This window comes from Eurytemora carolleeae, unplaced genomic scaffold (genome assembly GCF_000591075.1).
Source record: "Eurytemora carolleeae unplaced genomic scaffold, Eaff_2.0 scaffold225, whole genome shotgun sequence".
Classification (NCBI taxonomy): domain Eukaryota; kingdom Metazoa; phylum Arthropoda; class Copepoda; order Calanoida; family Temoridae; genus Eurytemora; species Eurytemora carolleeae.
This window is the reverse complement of record NW_019396157.1, coordinates 315,621-328,385: the sequence shown is the minus strand read 5'-3', so window position 1 is coordinate 328,385 and position 12,765 is coordinate 315,621. Positions and strand designations below refer to the sequence as shown.

The 12,765-nt window shown below is 33.2% G+C and overlaps 1 protein-coding gene across 1 annotated transcript in view; it reads left to right on the top strand.

The window, feature by feature from the left end:
* LOC111696695 (neural cell adhesion molecule L1) overlaps window positions 1–12,765 on the top strand; it is a 59,267-nt gene that overhangs the window by 16,498 nt on the left and 30,004 nt on the right. The window contains exons 3-8 of the mRNA XM_023466395.1: window positions 3,036–3,198; window positions 3,543–3,630; window positions 4,431–4,502; window positions 6,402–6,456; window positions 8,060–8,176; window positions 10,066–10,126. Coding sequence (XP_023322163.1) covers window positions 3,036–3,198; window positions 3,543–3,630; window positions 4,431–4,502; window positions 6,402–6,456; window positions 8,060–8,176; window positions 10,066–10,126 — 556 coding nt within the window. The remainder of the gene's footprint in view (window positions 1–3,035; window positions 3,199–3,542; window positions 3,631–4,430; window positions 4,503–6,401; window positions 6,457–8,059; window positions 8,177–10,065; window positions 10,127–12,765) is intronic.

Sequence of the window (12,765 nt, the reverse complement as noted above, 5' to 3'; positions counted from 1 at the left end):
CTTTTTGTTTGAAAATTGAACTAACTTCATTGTTAATCCCTGAGATCCAGCTATTGCCCATCTCACTAACCCGATTTAAAACTTTTAGAAACTAATACTTTTACTATATGCACGGGGTAGGGGGTGGGGGTAGGCAGGGATGGTATGTGCCAATCGATCAAAAATATTCTTAATTTTTCTTTGCCATAAAAAATATATAAGAAAATTGGTTTATTTCTCTGTATCAGGTTTAAATTTAATCCTCCATATATTTATGAATATCTAATTTCCCAATAACCAAAACTCGTGAAGAACACAAGACAAGTGACCCGTGAATATCTCGTGAAAATTCACATTTTGACAAGGTGAATGTGGAAGATTTGATCTAGGACCTAGTTTTTAGACGAGTTTATTTCACAAGATTTACACAAGATTTTTACATGCGAAAATTAATTTCTTCCTATCCACTTAAAATACATTTTTTAAATTCCGGGAAAGGGGGGGGGGTGACATAAATAGTGGATTCCTGGAATACAAATATTTTATAGAAAATAAGTGTAAGTTTATAAACATTAAAAAATGTTTAGAAACTAAACAATTTAGTTTATATCGTTTACATTAAATCAAATGGTCAATATTCATATATTGAGATTTATAGTCAACAGAATGTTCAGCTGTGTTGGCGTAATTCATAAATACTTGCAAGTCCCTCGATCCTTCTTGGATCTAAAAGATGGATAATTCAAAAAGGGGTTGCTGAGAAAAAAAAATAAAAAATCCAATATGTGAAACTTTTCTTTACTTTGCTCTTGCTTGTTTTAATCAGAAAAAATTACTTGAGTTAAAATATTTTAGTTTGCTACAATATACTTTTAATTTCTGAAAGATGAGCAGAGACACCAAGCTTTGCGATTTTGCAACTCTATCAAAAATAAAAAATACTATTTCTTCATGTGATATCTAATATATTTCATGCGTGATATTTAGGAGAACTAAAATCTAGATATTCTGACAATGAATTACTTGTGTTTAAAACGTTGGGAATATGCAAGATCTTGCATATGGTATCTTTGCTACGAGCACAACATGTGAAAAAACGACGGGAATGGAACTAGAATTATATAATATATCTTACACGTGATATTTACGAGAATTAAAATCTATATATTCTAGCAATGCATTATTCATGTTTAACACGATGGGAATATTTAAGATCATGCACTGCAGTATCTTTGCTACGAGCACAGCATGTGGAAAACGACGGAAATTGAACTAGAATTATCTAATATATCTTACACGTGATATTTACGAGAATTAAAATCTAGATTCATGTTTAACACGATGGGAATATGCAAGATCTTGCACTGGTATCTATGCCACGAGCACAAAAAAAACGACGGGAATTGAACTAGAATATTTCCGATATTGCCGATTCCATTAGCGCCTGATCCAATCAGGGTTCAATAATGTGTTTGATGTATTTTCTGAACCAATAGAAATTGCAATTTGCAGGACGGTGACATTTATCTATATATCTTATCATCCAATTAGAGATGAATTCTTAAATCAGACCCAGTAGTAAATGGAAAAATTTAATTCTACTGAAACCGAAGTGGGATGAATCTTCAAGATTGCGANCTTTTAGGAATAATTCTAAACTAACAATTCTGTTAGAATAATTTGTTTAGCACTAGGCATTTCTATAAATAATTTTTCCTTTTAACTGTTGCTGCTCTAAAAGTAGGCCATTTTAAATCATTTAAAAATTTTGGTGGATTTTTCTTTCCGAATTGGCGCATTTTCAAAAAAAACCCATGATTTTTTCTCAGATTTTGTTGTTCCAAAAACCCTCTGGGCCGGGTCTTGTGAAGTCCCGCATAAAATTTGGGCCGGATCGGTTCAGCCGTTTTGACGTTAATTGGTTACCAACAGACTGCAAGACAAGCATTAAGTTTGTTTATAAAATACTTGCAGAGAACTGATATCGCCCCGTAGTGTTGTTGCTGATATTTCTGTTTGTTGGCAGCTTCATATTTTTCATATTTTTCATATTTTTCATATTTTTCATATTTTTCATATTTTTCATATTTTTCATATTTTTCATATTTTCATATTTTTCATGTTTTTCATACTTTTCATATTTTTCATTCTTCAACAATTTTTTTTGTTTTCTCAAAATTGGAAAGTGTGTGGTGGTCTGAAAATAAATAATATTTTTTGTATTTTTTCCACTTTTTATAATTTATGTCTTCTTTTATTCTATTTAATCTGTAATCTAAGGTTTACTGAGTGTGATGTGTGTTGTTGATTTGACTAAAGTATATTCTCTTCAATAAGAAGATTGAATATCTATCTATCTATCTTTCTAGCTATCTATCCCCATTTTATATTTATATTTTCCTTTGGTTTATTTACAATTATTTGAATATTTATTTACCAGTTCCACACAAAAGATGGTACATCTTTAGAAATACAAATGCAAAAATGCATATTATAGGTTTATGAGTAAGAGAAAAAGAAAATACGCTATAATATATTTATTTTTAATTTTAATTTATGAAAAATGCATATTTTTGTTTATTAGCAGGAAATAGAAAATACATTATAATATAAACTTTTATTTTATTTTTTATCTATGAAAAATGCATATTTTTTGTTTATCAGTAAATAGAAAGAAAAGAAAATAGTAGGATATTGTTTGTTTTTTATTATTATCTCTGGGGTTGCTGACAGTTTGGGCCTTTCTTTTTTTCTTAGGTTATTATAAGATTGCAAATGAGGCTCTTTGTTTAAAATAAAATCTGATAATTTTTCTAAAAAGTGGTTTAGCACAAGCTTGTTGTGGAACCTGATTCGGCCTGATGGCGGAAATGCGCCGGATTCAGTTTCCCTGAAAAAAAATAGTTGGTCGTTAAAAGTTAAAAACTACCCAAACAAAAATATTTGAAGAAGCCCACCATAGATAAGAAGCCCAGCGGATATAGGGTTAAATGAGTTTACATAAAAGAGGTTGATCTGAACTATTTCTTCTTCCTCATAAATTCATTTTATTTTAGACCTTGAGGGCGTATTAGTCGAGGACCGTCTGGTGGTTGGGGGCGGGCATGTTGTCCTTCCCTGTCCAGGAGGCGTGTCTACAAGGGTGGAGTGGAGATGCAGAGGATGCTTTTCTATTTCGGAAACCAAGGAAACTATTGTTGCTGAGCTGGTCAAATCCAGGTAGGGAGATACAACATAAATACAGTGTAATAGTACAGTACAGTACAGTACAGTACAGTACAGTACAGTACAGTACAGTACAGTACAGTACAGTACAGTACAGTACAGTACAGTACAGTATTATACTGTATACAACCGGGATATACAGGTTACCACCTAGATATACAGGATACAACCTAGATATACAGGATACAACCTGGTGACACAGGATACAACCGGGATATACAGGATACAACTTAGATATACAGGACACAACCTGGATATACAGGATACAACCGGGATATATGCAGGATAAACCTTGGATATACAATATGCAATCGGGAGATTAATTTTAATCTTTTTAGACCTGAGAACCTAGTGTATCCGGACCGTATTCATCTGGTACCTGGAGATTCAGGATACAACCTTGAGATCAATCCTAGTTTTACACAGGTAAACGAGAGATTCAAAATTTGAGAATTAAGATTTAGGACAGCAAATATAAACCCACACACACGCGTTGTGTACCAAAATCATTTAGCTTCACAACTGTAATTTTCTGAATTGTTTGGTCTTGATAAATAGTTATTTCTAGACATAAAATCTTTTTTTGTAAAGCTATAGGTCAAAACAAAAACGTTTATTACATTTCTGTTTTAAATTTAATTTAATATGTTATTCTAGAAATATCAAAATTGTTTTCAGTAATATTTTAACTATTTAGTGCAGTATGGTATATAGCTAAATATCTGAATATGCCACCTAATGGTGTAAACCTTTAATATTTCAAACTTTGACTATTTGATTTGTCAGAATTCATGGTTTGAAATAAAGTGGGACGGGTTGCAAAGATACTGGGGTTAGAAGACCAGAGTTTGCGTGAAAAACTCGACAACGTAGATAGCCACATAGATGCTTATAAAAAGTCACATTAATTTTTAAGACAGGGTCTACTTTGAAGTGTTGCAACGCCTTTGGGCTTTGCATTTACCGCTCTAACTTAAACTCATGCTTTTCTGTACATTTATCACTATACAGCACTTGTAGTTAGCTTTTGGGGTTTAAAAAGAAATTACCAAAAACCTTTAAATCACAGTGGATCATGAATGATAAAGTACAATAGTTTCATATAACAATTATCAACTAATTATGATTCTATTCTTCTATGTACAGGATTTTGGGAAATATAATAATTATATTCTTCTGTGTACAGGATTCTGGGAAATATTATAATTATAATCTTATGTGCACAGGATTCTGGGAAATATTTCTGTTTACTGAACAAGGAAGCCAAACCAACAGTAGTGTATAATCTTGCTGTACAGGTATGTATATCTACATATTTTAGACGTTGTACATGAGTGCACAACTTTCCTGAGTTTTCTAGTTGTACTCTTAGTTAATTTTTACTTTTACATCTTTTACTTTTACTTTTACACTTTAGTTACTTAGGTAATTTTTACTTTTACATCTTTTACTTTTACTTTTACACTTTAGTTACTTAGGTAATTTTTACTTTTACATCTTTTACTTTTACTTTTACACTTTAGTTACTTAGGTAATTTTTACTTTTACATCTTTTACTTTTACTTTTACACTTTAGTTACTTAGGTAATTTTTACTTTTACATCTTTTACTTTTACTTTTACACTTTAGTTACTTAGGTAATTTTTACTTTTACATCTTTTACTTTTACTTTTACACTTTGGTTAGAGTGAACTCAAGACTATATTCACAGGGTTTGCAATGCTCTATATATTGTGCATAACAAGAATGAATTTACTTGTTCATATGAAAGCCAAAAATAGTACATTTTTTATCGAAAGCTTTTCACAGATCATATTGTCGAAAACGTGCACAAAATTTGAATTAGATTTTTGTATTAAGATCCCAAGATTATGATTAGCCGGACAGTATTATAGTTACATGCAGCAGGAATTAAAGTATTGCGACATCATATTGCAGCTTGTAATTCTGAACAATTATAACTAAAACTTTAAACAGGCCATAACTAAAGTTTTTGCAAGGGAGGAGGGGCAAATAGGGAGAGAGCCCTCTTTCAAAGTTAAAAGAATCTATGTAAGAAAGTCCCGGGAAAAAAGTTTCTGGAAAAAAAAACCGGAAATAAAAACTTTGGAAAAAACGTCCGAATTTTATCAGGTCCTTGGAAAAAATGTCACTGGAAATAAAGTCCTGTGTTTTGGATTCCTGGGACTTTTTTTCCTAAAATAGTATGGGGGCTGCCAATAAAGTCTCAGGAAATAAGATTCCAGGAAAAAAAGTCCTGAAGAAAATAAATCCGAGGAAAAGAAAAACCTAGAATTGTGAATCATGCATTTTCACTTGTTAGAGGACTTTTNTAAGTTAAAAAACTGCATAGGGGTCAAATTGATCCCGCCCCCCCAGCAGGAATAGGGTTTAAAAAATGGACAGTGAAGCTAGGGTTTGTATATTGTAAACAATATGTATGGCTTAAACCGGTTTTATTCTGATTTGTACTGTAGTTACAGCTTGTTTACTCCATACTACAGAATTACCTAAATAGATCATTTTAAATCACATAAATCGATTATAAATGTAGATAAAACTGTGTGAAAGTTATACCAAAACACGTATATATGGTATAATATGTGAATCAATTAAGTTTTAAACAGTTCTTATTCAGCAAATACGGAACAAATCTGAAAATAAGGATAACCCAGAGTTGCCTAAAGATTTTAGGTATGCTTCTCGTATAATTTCAATATAATTCTTTTCATGCAAATTTGATTTTTACGTTTGTATCATGTGACCAACATTTCCGTTAATGGCAGTGCAGTATCTGGGCATGTGGCTCTCTCTGTATCACGTGACCAGAATTTCAACCAATGGGCATTCAGATATCTGGTCACACGGCTGCGTCGATTAGATTACGTATATATGAGTTTTGTACAACTTTGACACAGTATAATAAAAATTTCTCGAGACAGGGACATCAGATAGAGCTAATTTTGCTCGCGACTAACTCATAAAATATTTAGGCTTTAGCCTAAACTCATTTCATTTTACCTTAATAATCCCTTTAAAGAAACAAAACATGGATATCTAATTCATTCTTATTCAGGCAAAGCTTTCATGAATATCGTTTTAAATCGGGCATTGACATCTTTGCATGTAGGGTCAATTGAAGTTAGGCTTATAGTTCCTTTTAAAAAAATGTTTACATTTGTATTTTTCTTGTTCAGGATGTTGCCTCTACCCCAGGGAAACCATTGATAATGTCCTTTAACTCTACAGCAGGTAAATCAACTACAGGGGCACCAATACAAATGTGGAATAGGAAGACGACATTTTAGTAACGTTCAGTGTATTTGATGTTATCATTATATATGGCGTTACCATGTTACTTGCCAATTAACTTATTAGGTAAAATTGATCTGTTCAAACTTTACAATTCCTTTGTTTCACGTTCATTGGACTATTTGAAATCATAACTTGAGTCTCACTGTCGTCTTCCTAGTCTACAGTTTTATGGGTTCCATTGTATGAGCGGAAATTGCGGTTGATAGCGACATGTTCTTACAGCAATAGTTTGTAAATAAGATTGCTTAGGCCTGGCATTCCTGTTTATGCATATGGTTCCTTGTTTTCAATCTTTGTTATTGTTTACAACCTTTATTTAATTTAATATATTGTGTTTTTTGTAAAGGCTGCATTGTAATTGTTTACGGATTGTTGTTTGGTGCCGGTGGGCATTGTGTTCCATGTATTGTTGTTTATTGGTATAGTGAAATCATGATTGTTGTTTGCGGGGTATTGTATTCCATGTATTGTTGTTTTCTGGGAAATGTGTTCCATGTATTGTTGTTAGCTTGGTATTGTGTTTGATGTATTGTTGTTTTCTGTGAAATGTGTTCCATGTATCGTTGGTTGCTGGGTATTGTGTTCCATGTATTGTTGGTTGCTGGATATTGTGTTCCATGTATTGTTGGTTGCTGGATATTGTGTTCCATGTATTGTTGGTTGCTGGGAAATGTGTTCCATGTATTGTTGTCTGCAGGGTATTGTGTTCCATGTATTGTTGGTTGCTGGGAAATGTGTTCCATGTATTGTTGTCTGCGGGGTATTGTGTTCCATGTATTGTTGGTTGCTGGGAAATGTGTTCCATGTATTGTTGTCTGCAGGGTATTGTGTTCTGGTTGCTGGGAAATGTGTTCCATGTATTGTTGTCTGCGGGGTATTGTGTTCCATGTATTGTTGGTTGCTGGGTATTGTGTTCCATGTATTGTTGGTTGCTGGATATTGTGTTCCATGTATGGTTGTTTGCTGGGTATTGTGTTCAGTTTTTTTTGTTTTTAAAATACCCAGCAAACATTAATATGCTGAACATGGTACTCTTTCAATCTTACAAAGGATGATTGAGAAATCTTTGATTTTTTTCTGAAACTTGAAAGTTTATTGTCACAAATATTGTAGAAATTACTGTTTGTCTGAAAGCAAAAACAATCAACAAAATGATCATGACGTGTCTGATTACAGATTGAAAAAGCACACAATGCTCTTGTGAATTTTCCATTGACGTCTTTGACTTTAAGAGACCCTACATGCAAATATGGGAATATCCGATTTACAACAGAACTTTTTATAGCTTTATCTGAGCATATTTTAATTAGATATACATCTTTTAAATTTTGGAAACTGTTTATTTTCATTTATGGACTCTATGCCTTTCTTCATTACAAGAAAAAATGAATTAATCACTTTCAGAGTCAGAAAAACTAAATTATCTTCCACATTTTTGATGAGATTAAGGTTTGAAGGATATAGTCGTAAATCGGGCATTGTCAACTTTGCATAGACGGTTACTTGAAATTACGCTTACAGTTCTTGGTCTTGTATTTAGTTAATTTATCCTGGGCTCCTCCTCTTCAGCAGCATCATGCTCCGGTCAGCACATACCTTATACAAATCCTAGAGGGAGAAAACACTAACTGGGCCAGTTATACTACAATTAGTACAGGTAGAACACATATCTTATACAAATCCTAGAGGGAGAAAACACTAACTGGGCCAGTTATACTACAATTAGTACAGGTAGAAAACATATCTTATACAAATACTAGAGGGAGAAAACACTAACTGTGACCAGTTATACTACAATTAGTACAAGTAGAACACATATGTTATATACAAATCCTAGAGGAAAAAATTAAAAACTAACTGGGCCAGCTATACTACAATCAGTAGAAGTATAACACATATTTTGTACAAATCCTATTAGAAATAAGTTAGAAATAATATAATTAAGTTTTAAATTTCTAAGGTTTACACCACCAAGTTGCAAAGATAAATACAGGGATTAGAAAATTTGAGTTTGTGGGGAAAAAATCAATTCCTTGGAATGTTCTGAAATAAAGTATGTCTCCCTTGAAGAAGTGATGTTGTTACCAGGCACCATTATGTTGCTAGGCTGTTAGAACACTGCAGAGCGAAGTATAGTTTGTTTGTTTAAAGCAGGAGCACTTGTTTCTACAGTTTCTACACAATTAGGATTAACTTTGCTCACATGAGAGTGTATATGGAGTAAACTTGTTGCTGACCTGTAAAGGAACTAATTAGTTGAGTCTAATTCTTTTCTCTCTATATTTATGCAACCAGATTGTGTTTTTCCACTGATTTTGCAGAATTTATAGTTTGCAGGCTGCAAAGATATGAGTATTAGGAATTTCGAGTTTGTGCCTCAGTCGGACATACTCATTTTTTTAAATCAAAGCCATTCAATGTTGAGCCATTACATATCATTATGTTTCCTCTGCCTAAACTTCTGTGGGAGTAAAATATAGGAATATATTGAAATATGATCCATGTAGATGCACATTTGTAAAATCAAATCAGAAAGGAACTGAACACTTGACCCAAAAATTAACATTTTTTATGACGATTCTATTAGCGCCTGATCCAATCAGGGTTCAGTCATGTGTTTGGTGTCTATTCTGAACCAATAGAAATAGATGGCGTTAACATCTATCTTTCTATCTATCTCATCATCCAATTAGAGATGAATCCTTATATCGGCACTAAACAGTAGATGTAAATATTTACTTCTACTGAAACTACAATGTGCCATCTCTCCTTCTGAGTTTAATATAATTTCATGCCACACAAGTTTATACTTGTAATATATGTTTTATAGATATAAACTGAAAACTGGTATCCATATATATACATTACAACCCGTTATATAGATTCATAATATTTACTGCAGCTCTGTATCAGGCCATCAAGGGCGTATACAGAAATAAATGTAGGGGGGGGGGCAAGATTTGCGCGAAGCGCAAAAAATTTTTTTGCCCCCCCCTAGGAGCTCCAAGGGGGGGGCAAAATTCGAACTGTAAATTCATAACACTTGGCTTCTTGGATATCAGGCATAAGTATAAGATACTTAAAAGGCACACATACAGTCCAAATAATCCCCCATGCCCCCCCCTGTATACGCCCTTGCAGGCCATTTATATATTTATACCAGCTTAGGAACCAACGTTGCACAGGAGGGTCCCACCGTGTACCCGCGCTTTAACGTACATTACGATTTTAACTATTTTCCCCGAAGTCAACTTAGAATCTCAAAACTAAGCTAAGAACATTCCCGTGGCTCTCCCGAATTCACTCATCTCAAATTGAGGAAAAAAGGGTCAAGGGGATGCTGAATAATGATCGGACAACAAACAAACAGACAAACAGAGATTACAATTTTATATATTTGTTAAAATTGTGAAACCTAGTGGTTGAAAGGAAAAGTACTCGCCTAAAAGTACAGTTTTAATGGTTGAACAGCGTCGTAGATCACAACCGCTACCGCTCACTATTTCACCCCAAAGTAAATCAACAAATTAATGCCTAATTTTTTAGATTCTCCTGAGACGACCTACACTGTTCCAAATCTAAAACCCTTCACGGTCTACTCTTTCAGGCAGTTTTCCAGTTCTTTGATTCTTCCCTGGGATGTAAAAAATAGAATTTTTCTAAATGTAATTTGCATAATTTTTTTAGCTAAAATTTATTTCGGACTGAAAATGCAATGGCATCAAACTGAATTCAGATTCGAAAAGCATTGAACAAAATGTCATCTTTTTCAAGTTTTGATGTGTTTTTGTGCTAAAACCTATTTTGTTTTGATATAGCTCAGACGGGGTTCGAATCTGAATACAGTATGGAATTTCAAATAAACATTTGAAATATTTGTTTTGGTTTTATGGTGAAATTTTAAAATATAAAACGGCAAATTTTATAATTGTGAAATGATCAAATTGAAGGTTTTGTTTACAAAATTTGAAATCGAAATTTAAAGTACTTAGGCTTTCAGACAACAACAAAAGCTTTAAATGTTGCTTTTCAATTTTAAAAAATCCACAGATTATAGGAACAAATTTACATTCTTAACCATTCATAAACCGTTCCTGGGTTTATGTGAGTTGCCACAAAAAATTTGGGCCCGATTGGTTCTGCCGTTTTGAGGTTTTGGATATCGACAGACAGAAAGATAGGCTGACAGGACTAATTGTATTAATATATGTATGTTTTATACCACTTACACAGTGTTTTCCTAGAATGCAACCAACCTTAAACAAAATTATCTCTTTTTTCAAATTTGAAATATCGTTTCTTGGATATTGTTATAAATGTTAAATGTAAGGTTTTCCCAGTTTTCCACATTTAATAATTTTTGACAGAAATTCTTTGGATCATTTTCCTTTTAGCGTATGACAGGTAGCAAAGTTTCTACTGAGAACTCCCAGGAGATGTTTCACTTTCAACCATTCATTTTAATGTTAAAGAAATATTTTTAAAATGTTTGGTTTCGAAACAGTTAGCTCCTTTAACGCTGAAATGAGTCCAAAACTCAACATTCAATTAGAAAAATTTATGTTGAAAAATGTTCCCCCGAAATTTTGCGTAAACAAATTTAAAAAACAAGTTTTCCACAGACGCCGAACATGTTTGAATTATAACGAAACGAAGGCAAAACTGGTTTTACTATTTGGAAAATTACACTTTCTGTTGAATTTGCAACAAATAGTCCCTTTAATAGAAACTTTAATGTTCACTGTTCAGTGTTCAATCCTTTTACTGCGGGGAAGCTGGTTGTGAATTATCTAAATTGAATTTTCTATGATCATGTGTATGGAAAGGCTGTTAGATCATAGAGGGGTTCTTTACAACTAGTAGGAAATAGGTAGATCATAGAGGGGTTCTTTACAGCTAGAAATAGGTAGATCATAGAGGGGTTCTTTACAACTAGTAGGAAATAGATGGATTATACAGGAGTTCTTTACAACCAGTAGGAAATAGATGGATTATAGAGGGGTTCTTTAAAACTAGTAGGAAATAGATGGATTATAGAGGGGTTCTTTACAGCTAGTAGGAAATAGATGGATTATACAGGGGTTCTTTACAACCAGTAGGAAATAGATGGATTATACAGGGGTTCTTTACAACTAGTAAGAAATAGATGGATTATATTATTGGATTTGTTACGCGACCAGGCGTTTTTCCTAAAGACCTGATGAAAGCTATATAAGTACCGTGCGGTATTTCTCAGGATTGGATTGTAAGACTTCCTCTTCCGATCGCTCTCCATAATAAAAGATAAACAGGATGAGTTCCGATTCTTTATTCACCAAGACTTCAATCTAGCAAAAATAAAACTAGATAAACCACAGAAAAAGCTTTGAATTCATAAACCATACAACACAAATAAATTAATTCAAGCATTAAAAAACTGTGGATCGGAACCAACAATACATTTTAAATCATCAAATCCATGAAAAACACAAAATATAAGGTATTTGTATATCTAAAAGAATATTACTGCAGTGATCCTATAATTATAAGCACAGTTTACATTATCGATACTCTTAAACGGTTTATAACTAAATAATATGAATAAATTCTGTCCGCTTCGAGGCGAGAATTCCACGCATGCGTAGACGAGCCGTATACTGCATCTAAAACTAGTTTTTCCGACACTTTTTTGTACAGATATTCAGGGTGACCTCAGAAATTCACAGGGGCGCAACATAGACTTTACTTACGCAGCATGGCTCGCGTAACAGAGGGGTTCTTTAGAACTAGTAGGAAAAAGGTAGATCATAGAGGGGTTCTTAACAGCTAGTAGGAAAAAGATGGATTATACAGGGTTTTTTTATAACCAGTAGGAAATAGATGGATTATACAGGGGATCTTTACAACTAGTAGGAAACAGATGGATTATAGAGGGGTTCTTTACAACTAGTAGGAAATGGATGGATTATAGAGGGGTTCTTTATTACTAGTAGGAAATAGATGGATTATAGAGGGGTTCTTTACAACCAGTAGAAAATAAGTAGATCAAAGAGGGGTTCTTTACAACCAGTAGAAAATAGGTAGATCATAGAGGGGTTCTTTACAACCAGTAGAAAATAGGTAGATCAAAGAGGGGTTCTTTACAACCAGTAGAAAATAGGTAGATCATAGAGGGGTTCTATACAACCAGTAGGAAATAGATGGATTATTGAGGGGTTCTTTACAACCAGTAGAAAATAGGTAGATCATAGAGGGGTTCTTTACAAC